We start from the raw sequence: 18751 nt of genomic DNA on the forward strand, positions 1-18751 counted from the left end.
GCTGCCTGAGAAGATCAGGAGGCTTTTGGGAAGAAGGCAGGTGGGAGGAGGGCAAGAGCCTAGCCCAGGAAAGACAAGGATTCTTCCCGATCCACCTTAAGGCTCCCCCTCCCCCTCCCCCTTTCCTCCCGCAGAGAATGGGAGCTGCCAGGAAGGGGCCCCAGGTGTCCGGACCACTCCCCCCACCCAGTGCAGCCTGGACAGGGGACCCTCCTGTCACTAATTGTTTCCCCCCATTCCTTGATCCAAGCCCCCACCCCCAAAACCAAGAGAGACACATAGAAAGAAGGGGGGAAGGGAGGGAGAAGCAAGAAATTGGAGAGAGAAGCAGAGGAGAGGAGGGGCAAAGAGAGGAGAGGGAGGGGGAGAGAGAGAGAAGCAGGGGAGAAAGGGAGGGGGCAGAGAGAGGGGAGGGGGAAGGAGAGGGAGAGGGAATCGAGAGAGAAGGTGGGGAAGGTAGGATTGAGAGATGAAGGTAGAGAGAGGGAGAGAAAAATAGAAGGTGGGGAGAGATCTAGAGACAGGAGGGAAGAGAGATAGGGGAAAGCAGATAAGGGTGGTAATACTGGTGAAGGTAAAAGAGGGAAAGATACTGAGAGAAAAGAGGGAGGGAGAGAGGAGGGAGGGAGGGAGAGAGGGATAGATAGAGAGAGAGAAACAGACAGGGAGAGAGGAGAGAAAGGAAAGAGAAAGAGGGATGAGAATTTGAGGAGGTTTAAAAAGAAGGAATGGACTGAGGAAGAGAAAAGACAGAAGGGGAACAGATACAGAAACAGGAAAGAAGGGAAGAAGGTGTGTGAGAGAGACAGAAAGCCAGAGACAGAAGAGAAAGAAGAGAGAGAAAGGGAAGGGAGTTTCAGAAAGAAGGAAGTAAAGACAGAAACAGGAGACAGAGACAGGGAGAGAAAAAAAGGAGAGGGGGAGAGAGAGAGAGAGAGAGAGAGAGAGAGAGAGAGAGAGAGAGAGAGGCTGAAAGGGAGGAGAGACAGGGAAAAGGTAGGGAAGGCTAGAAGGACAAGCTCATAGCAGTGAAGAAAGACCCTGGGTGAGAGCCCCTTCCATTATTCTGATATTTGGAGACTACAGGCAGAGGAGGAGGGAGGGAATTATCTCCTACGGAAAAGCAGGAGAGAGACAGATAGAGATATAGAGAAGAGACCCCAGACACTCATTGAGAGATAGAGAGACAGAGCCATATAAGGGTCAAAGGGGAAGAGGAAGCAGGGCGTGTGAAAGACAGAGACCCCTGAAGGCATCGCAGCCTGGACATTGGAGCCTGAGAGATGGGGGGCCCAGCGCGCCTCAGTCCTCCGCGGGCCCTGCTCCTTGGGGCTGCCTTAGGTGCTGCAGGTAAGAGTTCTGGGATAGGGTTAGGCAGTAAGGGGGAGGGGGCTTCTCTCCTCCCTGTGAGGGAGATGGAGAATTCTAAGAGAAAGACATCCCGCAGAGAGAATTTCGGAGAGTACTCAGAGACCTCTCAGAGACTGACAGGGAAAGAGCTCAGAGACCTACCAGAGAGAGACACACGTCTGGGGGTGGGGGTGGGGGTGGGGGGAAGGTTACTTCTGAACGCCTGGAGGGATTTCTCAGAGAGAAAGAGGGAACTAGGAGACTAGGGAGAGAACACAGGCAGGTGGAAAGAAAAGCCCCTCGGATAGCCCAGAGACCCAGGGACGCCGGGGATGGAAGGAGGTGAGGGGAGGAGGACGAGAAGATGAGGGCATTCATTCTGCCCACCGCCCACCCCTCTCCCAGCTCACATCGGCCCGGCGCCTGCCCCCGAGGACTGGTGGACCTACAAAGATAATCTCCAGGGAAGTTTCGTCCCAGGTGCACTCAGTGTGGGACCCCAGCATCCCCCTCCCCACCCCCTGCAGCCCGCCCCCTCTGGGCTCCTAAGGCATCCTCGGACAGCTCCCTCCCCTCGGGGCTCCAACCTCACCTCGCTTCTCACCACCCCAGAGCCCAGAGCCAGGCGTCCCCTTCCCCAGCCCCTCTGGAAGCCTGGCGACCACTCTGATCGCCTTCTTCCCGTCGGAGACCTCGTCCGCTCCTCCCCTAGTCCCCCACCCCCGCTCCACGCCCCTCCCCTAGGGACCCCAGCGTCCTCTTTCCCAGACCCCTTTCGCTCGGGGGACCTAGGCGTCCCCTCTTGTCCGGGGACCCTGGCCTGTCCTTCCCCGGATCTCTCCCGGCATCCCCTTGCCCCTGCCGGGACCCCGGCATTCCCTCCCCCAGCTCCCCTCGCGAAGGCCAAGGAGCCATTATAGATGCGCATCTGAAGTAGTGAGTGGGCGAGAGTGGAAGCCAAGAGCGGGGGCCGGCGTCGCGCCAGCCTCGCTGGCTCCCCGGCTCCGTTCCCTGGGACCCAGCTCTCCACCCCTCCCCCTCTGCCCCCTGCGGTCCCACGACCCTCCCTACGCTCTGCCCGGTCTCGACCGTGAGGCCAACGAAACTACAACCCCCATGAGGCACTGGGGCAAAGGAGCAGCTGGGAGACGGGCTAGCTTCCGCGATGGCTGCTGGGAGTTGTAGTTTGAGTGCTGTGTGGCTCGAGGTGGGAGGAGGGGGGCAGATTGGGGGGAGGAAGGGGCTCGGCAAACCCCCAGGAACGCAGGGGTCCCCTCCGTCAGCTCGTGACGGCAGCAAGGACCCAGGCGTCTCCTTCTTCTAGCCCCTACCCCCTCAAAGAATCAGGCATCCCTTTGCCCTCGGGCATCCAGGTGAAACCTCCTTTCCCGTAGTTGACTGTCACTTCCCCTGCCTCCACCTCCCCTCCCCACCCCCCAACCCCAGGGCCGCCCTTCTGGGGCCTGGTGAACGCAGCCTGGAGTCTGTGTGCTGTGGGGAAGCGCCAGAGCCCCGTAGACGTGGAGCTGAAGAGGGTCCTGTATGACCCTTTCCTTCCCCCGCTGCGGCTCAGCACCGGCGGAGAGAAGGTAAGGGGGCCCGGCCCTTGCTGTTCTGGGACCCAGCTGTCCCGCTGCAGCCCCGCCCATTCAAGGACCCAAGTGACCCGACGCCCAGCTCTCTCCTTCTTCAGGGTTGGACGCGATGGCCTTTAAAAGCGCTCTTATCCAGCTGACTGTTGGGACCCAGATCCCCAGGGCCCGGGAGGGGCGATCAGGGCAGGCATCCTGCTGGTGGGAAGGACCACCCAGAGGACAGGAACAAGAGTGACCTGGGTCTGGATTCTGGAGAGGGGAAAGGAGGCTGGGACCAGAAAGCGGAAGACCCGAAGGAAGGCAGCTAGGCTAGGGGGCACAGAATCCAGATCTGGAACAGGGGCACAATTACAGATGAGGCAGCAGCCGTGGAACGAAGGGGCAGCGGCTTGCCCAGGGTCTCAAAGCCACATCGAGACAGAGCTGGAATTGGCTTCTGGGCCCACTGCCTCAAGTACCAGGGTTTGCTCCTGGAGAGAATTCTGAGCAGGGAACAGGTTGGAGGAGTTCTCTGCCTCTGGTGCCCATCTCTCTAACCAACTCTATCTCTCCTTAGCTTCAAGGGACTCTATACAACACTGGACGACATGTCTCCTTCCTGCCAGCCCCAAGGCCTGTGGTCAATGTTTCTGGGGGGCCCCTCCTCTACAGCCACCGACTTAGCGAGCTTCGTCTCCTCTTTGGGGCCCGAGATGGGGCCGGTTCGGAGCACCAGATCAACCATGAGAGTTTCTCAGCAGAGGTGATGGGTCCCTATTTGTGTCCACCATGGGCTTGGCCATCATTTGGCCTTGGATGCCACTGGTCACCCTGACTTCCCTCACAGACTTATAATCCCAACCCTTAGCCTGATGCTAACCCTCTCCCTGGACTTGCTCAGCCCTTCTACCAATGCTGAGCTCTCTGACCACATCCCTGGACCTGGAGTCTCTGCTCCTGACACTGACTCATCTCTGGGTCTGTCTTTGCCTTCGTGACTCCCCTCCATACAGGTGCAGCTAATTCACTTTAATCAAGAACTCTACGGGAATCTAAGTGCAGCCTCCCGGGGTCCCAATGGACTGGCTGTCTTGGCACTTTTTGTGAATGTGAGTTCAAATGCCTGGGCATCTGAGGTGGCAGAAGCAGGGGTATAGATTCACATGTCTTTAAGGGGTATAGATTGTGGGGAGAGGATATCTGAGAGCCTGGGGGAAAGGATGCCTAAATCCTTGAGAAGGAAATGCCTGGGTATCTGAGGAGGGTGCACCTGGGTCCTTGGGACTGAGTAATGTAGGGAAGAGATGCTGGATGCATGAAGGGGAGGGGCCATGAGGACTGTGGGTGTCTATGTTCTTAAGAGGACAGGAGTTGAGTACTGGATTCTGAGTTCCCTCTGAGGCATCCTTTTCCCCATACCAAAGAAAGCTGCCTGCTGACTCCAAGGACCTCTTTGGAGAGGTGTCCCTGATGCTTTCTGGCCAAGGCCAAGGCCAACTGCCCTAACCCTTCTCTGGACAGACCTCATCTGGTCTAGAGCTCTGGGTCCTGGATTTAAATGCACCTCAAACTACTTTGAAGCAGCCTTTCAGTGAACAAACAATGAAAGTTGCAAGGTGTGCAGGTCTCTGGGTTTAGCAAATAGCAGGAAACACCAGGATTCGAAGAGACTTGCATTTTAATAGAGGATACCTAACATATACCTAAGACATAAAATTAGGCATGATCCAGACCTGTGCTTTTAGCAGTGTAGGACCCTCTGAAGCTCAAAGCACCATCTGGTCTCGGTAAAAAAGGCACAAAGGTGGAAGAGGGGAGAGCAGAAAGGCCCTGGGGGTGGGCTTCACAGGTTGGGTAAGAATTGAACCCAGGAAGGGATATGGAGGAAGGCACAGGACACATTAGGTACTGAGAAGGCTGTGAGCAAAGACCCAAAGGCTAAAGTCGCCAGGGCAGAGAGCCATCCAACTGGACTCAAACGAGACAGAGTAGACTGGAGGCTATCCAAGATAAGGCTGGAGCGCTTGGGGAGCCCTTCATTGGCAAGGTCCTAGGTGACCCACTGGATAGAACACTAGACTTGGGGTCAAGAAGACCTGAATTCAAACCCCAACCTCAGACCCTTCCTAGTTGGGTGACCCTGGGCAAGTTACAGAACCTCTGTTTGCCTCAGTATTCTCATTGGTAAAATGGATGAAATGAGATAATAATTGTAAAGTGCTTAGCAGTGCCTGACACATAAGTCCTATATAAATGTTAGCTATCTTGTTAATATAATATTATTATGATCCAGGCAGGGGAGAATGAATTTGATTCAGGAAGCAGAAGGGGCTGGTGAATTGGGGTTTCAGCTGAGGAGTCACTAGATCTGGTCAAGAAGCCTTGTATCTATAATGTGGACACTCTGTTGTGAATCCATTTTATCTGAAGGGTTAAGTGACTGCCCTCTTTCTTTGCCCACTCACCCAGCTTTGTCCAGCACCCAGCTGGAGGCCCTGGTCTCCTCCCTCACCTGCCCCCAACTCAGAGGCCCTGGTCTTCTCCCTCACCAGCCCCCCCCCCTTAATACCCAGGATTTAGGTCTCTTTTGAAGGAATTGGGGAGGTTTAGCCAAAGGCAGAAAGACTCATGGGAGTGGGGTAGGGGGAGTATTTGAAGGCCTGTTACATGACAGACAGATCAGACCCAGGTACTGTGGGTGGAAGTCTAAGACAGGCAGATTTAGGCCTGCGGTAAAGAAAACCCTCCTCTCAGAGAGAACTGTCCTGAAGGCATTGTCCTAGCCAGCGAGGAGGTCCCCATAACAGGAGACTCCAAGCAAAGACTGGACGGTCGCTTGGTGTGGGGGTGCGGATTCTTGTCCAGGTGGAGATTAGAATTATTGAGTTCAAACAAACTCAGAAACTGGAGCCCAGAGAGGAGGAGAGATTTGGGGTGGGTCCCCCAGGGAGTAAGTGGCAGAGCTGGGGCCCCCAGAAGGCCTCGGAGCTTCTTCCTGGGCTCTGAGCTTCTGCTCTGCTCTCCAGAGGCCCCATGACCTCTGGTTGGAGATATCAGAAGACATTCCTGCTAGGTAGCCAGGCTTGGCCTCACTGGCCAGTCTTCTTCTTATCCTTGGCATCCCACCCCAGGTTGCTGCCAACTCCAACCCCTTCCTGAGCCGCCTCCTTAACAGAGATACCATCACCCGGATCTCCTACAAAAGTGAGTGTCCAGTTTCCAATGGTCTGTGTCTGGGGGTGGGGAGGGACTCCTGGGTTGCTCCTGGGAATGATGAAGAATTGGGGCCAGGGCCAGGGCCAGAACAGCTGGGTTACTTTTCACTCACACGGAGGCCTCTCTGGCAGATGACGCCTACTTCGTGCAGGACCTGAGCCTGGAGCAGCTGTTCCCCGAATCTTTCGGCTTTATCACATACCAGGGCTCGCTGAGCACCCCGCCCTGCTCTGAAACTGTCACCTGGATTCTCATCGACCGAGCCCTCAATGTCACCTCCCTGCAGGTGACTCCCTCCTCCTGCTTCCTCACCAACCAGGGATTTTGAGTGAAGTAGAATGCCCGGGGGGGGGGGGGGGGAAAGGAGAGGGTGCGCTATTTTATGGAAGCAGGGTTGGACTCATGGATCTCTAAGCGACTTTCCCTGTCCCGGCTCTGCGCCCTGACTTGCTAGTTGCACGTCCTTGTCTTTCCCGGTCCTCAGTTTTGCCTGAGCCATCTCTAAGCACCTTCTACCTCTAGCCTTCAGCACCTGAGCTCTCTTTGGTCCCCTGCCCCAGATGCACTCTCTGCGGCTCCTGAGCCAGAACCCGCCGTCCCAAATCTTCCAGAGCCTCAGCGGCAATGGACGGCCCCTGCAGCCTCTGGCCCATCGCGCCCTCCGAGGCAACCGGGACCCGCGACACCCGGAGAGGCGCTGCCGGGGCTCCAACTACCGACTGCACGGTATGCCCCAGACCCAGGAGCCGGGAGCCCCCCCCCCCCCAGTCGATCCCAACGCCAGGGCAAGAGAGGGCGCTGAAAACTACAAATCCCAGGAGACTGCGGGGCCGAAACGCAGGGAACTGGCTAGCCATCGGCCGCGAAGCCTGCTGGGATTTGTAGTCCAGCCCTCTCCACCTACTCTGGGATCAGCCCTGGGTCTGGGGCACTCCCCGGGGGATTCTGGCGTCCAGGTGTCCCGACCCAAGACCTGGCACTTCGAACCAGGGCGTCCTAGGTAACCTTCCCCACCACCCCCACGGGAGCACAGGGACTATGCAGCAGCCCGCTCCCGACGATGTCCTTCCAAAGACACTTGGTACAGTTCGGATTTGGTACAGTCCATTCAGGACCACCCCCATCCCCCGCCTGCATGGTAAGGTCCCACTTCCCTGAGGTAATACACAATGGTACAGCCAGTGCACTCCAAGGACCGAGGCTAGCTCCGTGCCCTGGCTACCCCAGGCCAATGGTACAAGCCAATTCCCCCTCCGGCTACAGGGGTAGCGCCCGTCCTGCCCCGACCTTACCTCCTCCCCCGCCCCTTTTTTCTTGCAGTGGACGGTGCCCGCTGAGAAGAGGACCTGCTTGCCTCCCCCCTCTCCTCTCCCCCCCATTCCCCATTTCCCCACCCCCCGCTAAATCTATTAAAGAGACAGAACACCCTTCCTGTGTGGTCTGGAGAAGCTGGGGTCCAAGGGCTAGGGGGAGGGGGTTACATTGGAATTATCTATTGAACGGCAGATGGAGGATGACGCAACCTTTTCCCGAACCCGAAAGATTTGGGGCTTAGCTCCTCCGCCTGACCATGGCCCCTTTAACAACTCCGCAGCCTCCGCTCCCCCCCCTTGCAATCTCCCTCCAGTGCACAGGATTTGGCGGGTGGCACGCGCGAGGCCACGTGCTCCCCCCCCCACCTCCCGCCCCGCCCCATTGTCCCCATCTGGGTCATGGCGCCAATGCTCATTGGAGGAATCTAGGTCAGGGTCCCGCCCCACTCCCTCCCCGCCTTGCGCCGGTGGCGGGGTAAAAGCGAGCCAGGAACAAGCTCGAGGCAGGAGCATTCCCATTGGCTGCTCCTTTCGCCAGCCCGCACCCTGATTGGCCGGCGAATATGTAGCTTGGTGAGGCTGGGCGGGCAGAAAGGGAGGAGGGGCCACAAAGCACGAGGCGAGGCCAGGCCGGGAGAAGGAGGGGCGTGCGGGGCTGGCGTTGACTGAGAGGCCGCCGTGGGGCCTGCACCAATCCACACCCCGCTCCCTCCCCCAGCCTGTTTTTTTTTTTTTTTCTTTTGCATCCAAAGAAGTTTGCAGCGCTTTTGGCTCCGCCTGCTCCTCGGCCAGCCTCCCATCGCCGTTGCACACTCCAACAGACACACATACGCACACGCCTCCCCCGTGCAGGCTTGCCAAGCGCCTCCGATGTGCACGAGCTCGGGCTCGCGGGCTTTAAAACACAGGGCGCCCGCAGCTGCCCGCTCGCCCGCCGACCCCTGGCCCCGCCGGGGCCCCTTGCAGACAGGCGCTCGCCCGGCCCACTCGGGGGTCTGCGGGCTGCCACGGACGCCTGGCTCCCACGCACAGGCCAGCCGGTGCTGGCAAGGGTCTCCGTCCCGGGGCACCGCGGCACCCTCTAGTCCGGAGTCTCCAAAGGTGCAGCCTCGTCGCCCATGAGCCGGTGACGGCCCCCAGCCCCCGGGGGATGGCGAGGCCCTCGAGCGACAGGTCCCAGGCCCCACAGCTGCTGGGCGGCCCGGCGGGAGGCGCGGCGCTGCACGGCCTGCGAAGCCTCTTGCAGGGGCCCGGGAAGACCAAGGAGCCGCCGGCCAGCTGTGAGTGTCCCGCGGCGGGACCCAGGCGTCCCCTCCTCCCCCGGGACCCCAGCGGCTATGGGCGGGCGGGGGTCGGGAGCTCACAAGGCTCGGACACGGGCCGGGGCGGGGCTTCCCGGGGTCACATGGGGCCGCTGGCCGGAGACGGGGCGGAGCCCTCTCCTGGCCCTGCCTGCTGGTTTGTAATCCTTCTGGGGCGGGCACCCGGCCCGGGGCTGGGGGCGCAGAGGGGAGGGCACAGACCCCGGGATGGATGCAAAGGGCCCCGGGTAGTCTAGGTCGGAAGCCGCCGACCCCGTCCTTGCCCTTCCCTCTGTGTCCCCCTTGGGTGTCTTTCCCTGCCCCGTGCCTCGGCCTGTCGGTGGCCTCCCTTGTGCCTGTGCGGCTCCCCTTTTCGGGCTTTCCTGCGTCCCCGCATGGATCCTCAACCGTGTCTACCTCCTTGTGCTGCCCGGCCCCTCTGTGCCACCCTCCGCCTCGCCCTGCCCCCGTGTCGTGCTGGACGCTCCGCGGATCGCCCCGCCCGGGCGTACTTTCCCCCAACCGCGTCGGGTCTGTCCCGCGTCCCCGTCTCGCTGTCGCTGTCTGGCCCTCTCTGCATCACCTGCCCCGCCCCGCCCCGCGAATCTCGCTCTGCACCGCACTGTCCCTGCAACGCCCTGTTTGCGTGTGTCCCCCTGTGTCTGCGTGTGTGCCCCGCTGCGCCCCGCCCCCGTCCGCCCCATCTCGTCCGTCTCTCCGTCAGGTCTCCTGAAGGAGAGGGAGCGCAAGGCGGCGGCCAGTGGCAGTGAGGAAGTGGGCGGCCTTCTGGGGGTCTCGGGCCGGCCCCGCTCCGGCCCGGGCCCCGGCGCCCTGCTGGCCTCGCTGCTGTGGGAGCGGCCGCTGCCCTTCGGTGACGTGGACGACGTGGACCTGGACGCCTTCCTGTTGGAGCACGGGCTGCCGCCTAGCCCCCCGGACCCCGGGCCGCCGGCGCCCCGCGCAGCCACCGCCCCGTCCTGCTCGTCGGGCTCCTCGTCCCCGGCTCCATCCGGCTCTTCCTCTCCCGTGCCCACGCCCACGCCAGCTTCTCCACGGCTGTCCCCGGGGGGACAGGTTCTGGGACTTAGGGCCCCAGGCGCAGGTGGCTCGGGCTCCCAGCGCGCAGGTGCGCCGGAGTGGGGGCGAAGGGGAGACGGGAGATTCGGGGCCCCGGGGAGGGCGAGACCCCGGGGGGACTTCCGGATCTGCTGCCCCTCGCTTCTGAGATCTGAGCCAGGCCGTGTTTGGACTACGACTCCCAGCAGCCCTTGAGACAGGTCGCTCGCACTCAGCCCGAGTCTCTGCCGCTGGGGCTGCTGGGAATTGGAGTGCCTCGGCTTGTCAAGCGGCGGGTGTCTTCCCGGGCCGCAGCCTCACACACAGGGCCCACGTGAGCCCCTCCCCACTCCCCGGGGAACGCAGCCCCGAGCGGCGCGCGGTCACGTGCAGCGGGGGCGGGAGCGGAGGAGTTCTGGACACGTGATTCCACCCCCTCCCCCGCCACTGTGTCCTCGGTTGGCCCCAGCGGGCGGAGAAGCTTGTGCGCATGCGCCCCACTCTTCTTAGGCGCGGGGGGGGGGGGGGCGCCCCTCTAGCTCCTATCCTTTAGTTCCCTTTCCCCAGGCTCTTCGAGGGATTCTGAGGGAACAGGAGGAGGGGTCGTCGCTAGACTTGCCAGAAAGACTTTCCCTCCCCACCCTCATTGACCGTGCCCAATCCAGGTGGGGGGGGCCCACGAGGAGTGACACTGGGGGATGGACACGATGACCCCCGGAGGAGCCCACGCCCACTTGGATGGATGGAGGGACTGGGAGGGAGGAGGAACCCGAGGTCACTCTCTCCCCCTCCTCATGCTTGCCCAGGCCCGGCCTCTCGGGACACCCCCAGCCCGGTGGACCCTGAGTCTGTGGAGGTGCTGATGACCTTTGACCCCGACCCAGCCGACCTGGCCCTGTCCAGCGTCCCAGGGCAGGACACTTTTGACCCCCGGAAGCACCGCTTCTCTGAGGAGGAGCTGAAGCCCCAGCCCATCATGAAGAAGGCTCCAAAGATGCAGGTGCCCGAGGAGCAGAAGGTGAGCTGGTCCCTTAGGGGAGACAGCCTGGCTGGGGCTTCAGGAGCAAGGGCCACCCTTCCCCCCCGAGGTCAGGACTAGTTAAGTCAGCGGGGATCAGGCCAAGCTGACTGGCTGGCTCCCTGTGTGAGCCTTTCCCTTTCCTGAGACTCAGTTTCCTTGTTTGTAAAATGAACATAAAGAGGCTGCCACAGTACTCTTCACAGAACATGGGAAGTGCGCGTTAACTGTTGACTGGTCAGCCTCAGGCCATCCCCACTGAGGAGAGCTCAGCCTTGCCTCAAGAGCCCAGGTCCCCCCTTTCCCTCTGGGGAGACTGCTGGGGCTGAGGGGGTAACCGGCCCTTTGGGTCATCAGTCATCCAGAAGAACGCTTGGCTCTGGTTAGGGTTGCACTAACAGACCTGGCCAGGGGCTGGTTTCTCCTGCCCTGTCTGAGCCCCAAACCCTGCCTGCCTGCCTCCCCAGGATGAGAAATACTGGAGCCGTCGCTACAAGAACAATGAGGCTGCCAAGCGCTCTCGGGACGCCCGGCGGCTGAAGGAGAACCAGATCTCTGTACGGGCAGCCTTCCTGGAGAAGGAGAACGCCCTGCTCAGACAGGAGGTGGTAGCGGTTCGCCAGGAGCTCTCCCACTACCGGGCGGTGCTGTCCCGCTACCAGGCCCAGCACGGGGCCCTGTGATGCTGTGGCTCCCCAGTGCCCCTGAACCCCCACACCCAGCCAGCCCTATCCCCGGACACTGCCTCCTGGCCCTGACTGGCTGCCAGCCCCCGGGCTGGCCTCTCTGTCTCTGCCTCCACCCCCAGGACATTCTCCTCTGGGGAGGGTCCTGGGCCCCTCATCCCAACCTCTTTGCGTACTGGGACCAGCAGGCTCTTCCCAGGAACACTGCCAGCTGGACCTTGTGTGGCCCTGGGCAGGACTTTGGCCTCCTCCCTGGCCAGGCCCAGGTGAAGTACCCCAAGATCAGAGGATCCCACAGCAGCCCTGTTCTTGTCCCTTGAACTCTTCCCCCTGTCTGCCCACTGGTGTGGCCGTGGGCTCCTCAAGGGGCTAAGGCCCAGGGAACGGTAGGGCAAGGTGCTGAGATGATGATAAATCTATATATATACATATATATATATATATATATATTTTTTAAGAAAAAGAAGTATAGCCCCCTTCTCCTCCCAGCTGAGGGGGGATGGGTGTCAGGGGGGGAACTGAGGGGTTGGGGGGGGGGGGGCCCTTCCCATTTCTTTGCTCCCTGGCCCTCTCCAGTTGAATAACTCCAATAAACCATGAGAAGCCAAGCATCTGCTGCTTGGGGGGCAGCACCCCGTACAGAACCTTGGGGAGACCACCTCCCCCTCTGGGCCTCAGTTCCTCCACCCCACCCCAAAGCGCTCCACCTTCCCTCCTGACGTAGGAAGGGCCAAAGGGCTGAAGCAAGCGTTGTTATTGTTTATTGCATAGAGGCTGTAGCCTTGAAGACCACTGGGGTAGGAGAGGGAAACTGAGGCAGGGGGCCCCAGGGGTCCCTGGCACACCCCACCCCTCAGGGAGGGGGTCCTAGTGCAAAAGAAAAGGGGGGGTGCTCACCAGGAGCAAAGGAGGCAGAAGGAGGGCAGCCCCCATCGAGGGCCCAGGGAAGGCAGTCCTGTCATCTGGTGCCCCCCACATTCTGGGTCCCATCATGAGGCTGAAGAAGGGGAGGCTCTGCCCTCAGGAGGTCCAGCTTGCTCTGGAGACCCTGTCTCCAGCCGTGGTCCCTATGTGGAGACTGGCCCTGGTGACCAGCCTCATCCCCTGAGGTGAGTGAGGAGCAGGCCTGTGGCCAGAGAGGCAAAGCTCTATCCTCCAGCAGAAGCCCCAACTTAGCCTTAGACGGGGAGCCGGTAGAGAGGCTGGTTCCACCCGGCAACAATTCCCCCCCAAACAAACGGGCCCAGAGCTGATGCTGGGCCTGGAGATTGGGCTTCCTTCCCCTAGCCAGCCTAAGGAGGATACCAGGGCTAGGCTTTGCCTCCTCCCCAGGAGACAGTTCCATACTTGGGTCCCCAGGCCTCCCCCCTGGCCAGCTGGGGTTCTTGGGCCTCGGGGCCTGTAAGCAGGGTGCCTAAGCCAGGGTGGATCTGGGCCTGGAGAGGCCCATACTCCACCTGTTCCCCATCCACTGTGAGGATTCCGTGGCGGGTGAGGGGCTCTAGGCGAAAGGCTCGAGCTGTAGCGTAGCCGAGCTGGGGACAGCCCAGGCCAAAGTGGCTCCCTCTCTCCATGGCCAGAAAGAGTCGAAGCAGGGAAGCCCTGGAGACCCCACCCCGCACCCAGCACAAGTGCACCAGCCCGTCCCCAAACCGGGCATTGGGGACTGCCACCAGGTCAGCACACAGGTGGCTTGGTGACTGGGCCAGGATCAGCACAAAGTCTCCCTCCAGGGTCACCCAGCCTGGGGGCAGTGGGGAGCCCAGGGGAGGCAACAGGTCGTCCTTGGGGCCATGGTGGTTGCCAGGGGCCGGTGACTCTGAAATGGGAGAAGCCCCAGGCTCCAGGGAGGTCTGCGAGTTAGGGGAAGGAGAAAGATTGGAGAGGGCTGATGGGGAAGCAGGAGCCTCCTCAGGGTCCAGGCAGGGAGGGGAGGAAGAGAGATTGGGGGCCAGAAGTTGCCCGGGATCTTCAGCGACTGGAGAAACAGCAGAGAAGGCTGATGGGGTCCGAGAGGCTGCAGAGTCAGGGGAGCATGGAATGTCTAAAGACACTGGGAGGCAAGGGGAGGCTTTGAGATCAGAGGGGATCATGGTACTGCAGGAGACTGGAGGGTCAGGATGGCTCAAGGGATTATGGGAGGCTGGGGAGGTAGAAGACACCAGGGGACTGCAGGAGGCTGGGAGCTCTGAACCCTGGAGCACTGGCTCCATCAAGGAGCTGGAGGCTGGATCTGAGCCAAGCCCAGGGGGGAGGGGAGGGTCAGGGGAGAGGAGGCAGGGCCCTGGGGAATGAGGGGGGGAGGGGGAGGGGTCCAGCTGGGGCTCTGGGGGGATGTCTGCCCCTCGGGCCAGGGGAAGGTCAGACACGGAGCGGTGCAAGGGTGAGTGAGTGTCTTGTGAAGGGGCCGAAGCCGGGGCTGGGGCCAGGGCCAGTTCGGAGGCAGCTCGGGGAAGAGGCTGGGACAGAGCTGGGGGACCGTTGGAGGCTGGGGAGGATGCTGGGAGGTAGGAGAGGCGACCTGGGTAGACGTGGAGGGAGGCCAGTCGGAGCACTGTGCCAAGGGTGAACCGGGCAGGGCCCAGAACCCGGAAGCGCTCACTCTGAATGTCCACATCAGATACGAAGCCCCATGCCACTGAGAGGAGGGAGAAACAGCGGGTTCCCGAGGCCAAGGTCACTGAGAGCAGGTCCAGCGGGGAGCCCCCACCCCGGCACATGAGCAGGGAACAATTCAGCAGCAGATCTAAGCCCACTGCTGGCTCAAACCTGCCCAGAAAAGAACACAGATGCTGAGTCAGAGAGAGAGAGAGGGAAGGGAGGAGGGGGTGCAGAGACAGGCAGATAGAAGCAGAAAGCTGGAGGGGTGCAGAGGAGACCCACAGGGCACATGCAGAGGAGGAGCGCAAGGGGAAGTCCCCTGCCTACCCCCCATGCTGGTTGACTGCTCCAGCCAGAGCATTGCCAGAGCCACAGGGCAGGACTCCCACAGGAATCTTCACAGCTGCCTCCCAGTCCGGCCGATCCAGGAGCCCATTTACCACCTGCGGGCAGAGAGAGGCCGTGTGGGTGCTCCAGGCCCCCAGCTAGGGAGCAGGGCCACCTGGCTCCAACTCACCTCGTACAACAGGCCGTCTCCAGAGACGGTGACGATGCCATCCCACTCGCTCAGACGCAGCCCCTGGACCAGTTCCCTGGCGTGATTCTGCCGCTCTGGGGAGAACGGAGGGAAAGGTGAGAGGTGGATAGGCCCAAGCCAGCTGCCCGCTCTCCCCACATCGGGGACCCCGGCATCCCTAAACCCACCAGGCCCGGGCTCACCTGTCTGGATGAGGTTGAACGAGAGCCCCGCTTCAGCAATCATGGGCAGCACGTGGTTCTTACACCATTGCCAGGCCAGACCCCTCCCCCCAAAGGGGTTGACCAATAGGAGCAGCCGGGGGGGCCGGGGCAGGAGCTCGGGCGTGATCTCTAGCGCAAAGGAGGCGAGAAAGGCGTCAGCCGTCCTGGGAGCAAACAACTACAACTCCCAGAAGGCTTCGGGGCCGAGCTCCCTCGCGCAGGGAGTCCAGCCAGCCTAGGCCCTGCTGAGAGTTGTGTTTCTGAAGTCCCACACCCCCTCCCCAACTCCATTACGTTATGAGGTTCTAGAGAATCCCCAGTCCTGCCTACCCTCTGGGAACCCCTGCGTCCTCCACCCCACCACACACATCCCTATACCCATGTGACCCTTCTTTCCGGTGCACTCCCTGACATCCCCTCCCCCAACCCCAAGGCTTAGGCTTCTCCCACACCACCCACCCCAATGGGGTTCATCGCTTCTGTTCTTTGGACCCAGGTGTCCTGGCGCACTGCCCAGGCGTGGGGGTGGACAGTGGAAGGATGGAGCTAATTACTCTAGGCTTACAGTGCCCCACCCACCTAATCCTCTGGCTCTCAGGTGTACAGTCACCCAGACAGAAAGAAAGCCCTGGGAGGCAAGCAGGGAGACCGAAAGACTGAGAGGGAGTCCCAGTTCCCAGGCCACAGGGCCACTCCCCTCTCTTTCTATCCATCCCTCCCTGATGGGGGCAAAGAGACAGGCACAGAGATGGGGGGGGCAGAGAGAAGGGGGGAGGAGATAGGGTGGAAAGACAGGCACAGAGATGGGGGGGTGGAGAGAAGGGGGAGAAGATGGGGTGGACAGGCACAGAGGTGGGGGGCTGGGGGGAGATGGGGCAGAGAAACAGGCACAGAGATGGGGAGGTGGAGAGAAGGGGGAGAAGATGGGGCAGACAGGCACAGAGATGGGGGGCTGGGGGGAGATATAATTGGGAGAGGGGCCAGAAGCAGAGGGAGAGAGTGGGGCAGACATGGTGAGTATGAAGAAGCCTGACCTGGAAATGGGGTGGGGGGGATGGAGGGTGCAGAAAGAGATGACAAATAGAGACACCCAGGGCCAAAAGTCCTCACTCCTAGTCTCACAGATATTGTTCGGGTTTCAGCCTCCTCTAGGGGTCCTAGATATGTGCCCACATAAATACAGAAACACAAAGAGCCAAGACAGGTGTATGTATGAGAGAGAGAGAGAGGGAGAGACAGAAACCTAATGAATGAGAGAGAGACACCCCAAAGGTGGAGACACCACATAAGGCTTGTCTGAGTGCCTTTCTTCCTCTGGTCCCCAGGCTTTGGTCTCTCCCTCCTGCAGTCCCTTACACTTTGGGTTCTTGGCTTCTTCCCTTGGGTTATCCATCATCTTTCCCTTCCTCATTGCTACAGGCTCTTGGCCCTTCCATGACCTCTCCCCACCACTCTGATGCTGGCATCTCCCCTTTTCTCCTGTCCCCTTCTAGGGTCCCTAGACCTCCTCCCAGGATCCATCTCCTCAGATCCTGACTTCTCTTCCACCCCCTTCCATTGGGAAGCCAGGCCCTTTTCCAGGCCATCCCACTCATGCTTCCTGAGCGCATCCACCTGGGGTCCCTAGCTTCCTTCTGGACTTCATTCCCTCCACCCCCCTGCCATTAGGTAGCCTTTCCCCACCCTAGCCCTGCAGCTCACCAAGGTCCCCAGGCAAGGGCACCCCTCGAAGTAGGCAGGTGAGAGCAGTGGCCCATCTCTGGGCCTCTGCGTGATTCTCCTTGTAGTCAGGGGCCCGGTCAGCCCGGAAGGTCCGAGCTGCCCGCCGGCGGCCACCCCGCCGGCCCCGTGGATAAGTGTAGACACACAGGTAAGCAGCAGAGTCATTAGGGGAGCAGCTGCGCAAGGTCCGGCAACCAGAGACCTCAGCCAGAGGGACCAGGCCCCCCTGGGGCCAGGCCTCTGGTCTAGGGCGCAGCCGCTGCACATGCAAGGCCACTGGGGTGAGTGTCAGGGCAAAGCGGGGGCCTCGGGCCGGATAAGAGCCAAACTCCCCATGCAGGAGTGGGGTGCCTGCCATGGCCCAGCCCAACCCCACCTGGCCTGGGCTGCCCAGGGATCGGAACTATGGGCTCCGGCTTGACTCCCCTGGCCCAAGGAGGTCAGCTCAGTTCAGCTCTTCCCTTCCAAAGGCCAGGATCTGCAGGGACAGAAAGAGGGAAAAATTAGGGTCAGATTAGGGAAGGACACCCACACAGGAGGAAGAGAGGAATCTGGCCCAGACCCAACTGCCTCACTGCCTTCTCTGTGACCCACACGCCCCTACCAAGCAGTCACCGCTTGATGGCCTGCGACCATTTCATGGAGCCCATCCTTTTGCTGAACCCTATCTCTTTAGTAGAACTCCAGCTCCCTCCCCGCCATCTTCCCTGCCTTCAGGGCACCCAAAGTCTCCATGATGTGTAGAAAGAGGTCATGGCCAAAGGATCTCTGCCCCTACCCCAGGGCCAAGGAGACAGACCAGTCCCTAAGGGAGTTGAGGGGGGGGGGGGTTCCCCAGAGGACTCTTGTACCCAGACATAGTGAGGAGAGAAAAGGAAGGATCAGAACCCCTCCCCCCAAAACACACACCCCAGCACCGAGGACGGCACGAACGAAAGACAGACCAGAAACCCAGAGACCTTGGGCGAGAGAAGCGGAGGCCAGTGATGGGCAGGACAACCCAGGGACCAGAGGGTCAAAGGGGCCTCGGGACAGAGGGAGGGTCGCGGCGAGCTGGAGAGTGGCAGCCCAGGCTGGCCGGCGATCAGGGACTGCAGCAGGAAGGGCCGGGGCGCCCCGGGGCCCGACTGCCCCTGGCCAAGGTCCTGCTTGGGGCGCGGGCGCCCCCGCCCCACCCAGCCCCGGACCGAGCTTTGCTCCTCCTGCCCCCGTCCAGCCACGCCCGCCGGCCCCTCACCCTCCGGGATCCGGCAGCCGCAGCGTCAGGCCCCCATCCCGCGGGCTCCCCGGGGGCGCCCGAAGCCTCTGTCTAGCTCCGTCCCAGCGTCTCCCCCGTCATCTGGGCTCTGCGTCTCCCCCAGGCTCCAAGTTACTGTGTCTCTCCAAGAGCCTCATTAGCCTCTGTCTCTCGCAGGGTCTCCGGGTCACTACAACAGTCTCCCCCTCAATCTCTGTTCAGTGTCAGTATCTCTGACCCCGCCCCCTCCCCACACCCGGAAGTCCCGCCCCTCTCCGGGCCCTGCCTTCCCGCATCGGTCCAAAGGACTGTGGGGAGGGTAAGGGGTGGGAGGGAGGTGTGTGGGATTTCAGCCAATGGAAGTGTAGGCCTGACTTGGATGAACCAACAGGGTCGCGGAGGGGGCGGGGCTCTGAACGGCCCGGATGTCAAGGCCTTCGCGACTCTCGCGAGAAGCAGCGCCATAACAGGGGAGGTTGTGAGCTGTGGCCGCCATGTTTACTATGGGCGGTGGCCGCACAGGCGCTTTTCTCCGGGAGAGACAGGGATGCAGAGACATAGAGACACAGAGACAGAGATTCAGAGGTAGGCGCAGAGATAGAGATGCAAAGACACTGAGATTGACGCAGCTGAGAGGCAGAGACATCGAGAGACACAGAAAGACAGGGACAAATATAATAAGACAGAGAACGTTGTGAGGCAGGGAGACTCAGACAGACAAAGCAAGAAAGACACCCTGAGGCAGCGGCAGAAAGATGCAGAGAGACAAGACAGAGGGGCAAAGACAGGCAGCTGCAGACACTACACTGAGAGGGGGAGACAGAGACCCTGAAACAGACAGGGACCCTGAAACACACAGAGACCCTGAAACAGACAGAGACCCTGAAATAGACAGAGACCCTGAAACAAACTGAGACCATGAAACAGAGACCCTGA

The 18751-nt window shown here is 61.0% G+C and overlaps 3 protein-coding genes across 7 annotated transcripts in view; 2 read left to right on the plus strand and 1 right to left on the minus strand.

Annotated features, from left to right (window-relative positions):
• The first annotated feature begins 919 nt into the window (after positions 1-919).
• Positions 920-7568, plus strand: CA11 (carbonic anhydrase 11). The gene is made up of 9 exons (XM_027860555.1): positions 920-1350; positions 1756-1830; positions 2797-2939; positions 3502-3687; positions 3938-4033; positions 6056-6128; positions 6272-6426; positions 6701-6866; positions 7461-7568. Exons 1-9 carry the CDS (start codon positions 1284-1286, stop codon positions 7475-7477), a joined length of 978 nt encoding a protein of 325 aa, XP_027716356.1. The 5' UTR covers positions 920-1283; the 3' UTR covers positions 7478-7568.
• A 903-nt stretch (positions 7569-8471) lies between these two features.
• On the plus strand, positions 8472-12122 carry DBP (D-box binding PAR bZIP transcription factor). The gene is made up of 4 exons (XM_027860553.1): positions 8472-8733; positions 9479-9880; positions 10617-10828; positions 11296-12122. The coding sequence occupies exons 1-4, from the start codon at positions 8604-8606 to the stop codon at positions 11509-11511; spliced, it is 960 nt and encodes a 319-aa protein (XP_027716354.1). The 5' UTR covers positions 8472-8603; the 3' UTR covers positions 11512-12122.
• Positions 12123-12253: 131 nt separating this feature from the next.
• Positions 12254-18751, minus strand: part of SPHK2 (sphingosine kinase 2) — an 8313-nt gene continuing 1815 nt past the window's right edge. For 2 of the 5 annotated variants that reach the window (XM_027860552.1, XM_027860549.1), the window contains exons 2-6: positions 16558-17056; positions 14836-14985; positions 14633-14727; positions 14443-14558; positions 12254-14283 (exon numbers count right to left, since the gene is read on the minus strand). In XM_027860552.1, the coding sequence (XP_027716353.1) occupies positions 12825-14283; positions 14443-14558; positions 14633-14727; positions 14836-14985; positions 16558-16936 (2199 nt within the window). In that variant the 5' untranslated portion in view covers positions 16937-17056 and the 3' untranslated portion in view covers positions 12254-12824. Of the gene's footprint in view, positions 14284-14442; positions 14559-14632; positions 14728-14835; positions 14986-16557; positions 17057-17487; positions 17678-17815; positions 18066-18751 lie in introns of those variants that run through there. The other 3 variants (XM_027860550.1, XM_027860551.1, XM_027860548.1) reach the window with 3 other exon arrangements.

Source organism: Vombatus ursinus, unplaced genomic scaffold (genome assembly GCF_900497805.2).
Source record: "Vombatus ursinus unplaced genomic scaffold, bare-nosed wombat genome assembly UNPS02014198.1, whole genome shotgun sequence".
Lineage (NCBI taxonomy): Eukaryota > Metazoa > Chordata > Mammalia > Diprotodontia > Vombatidae > Vombatus > Vombatus ursinus.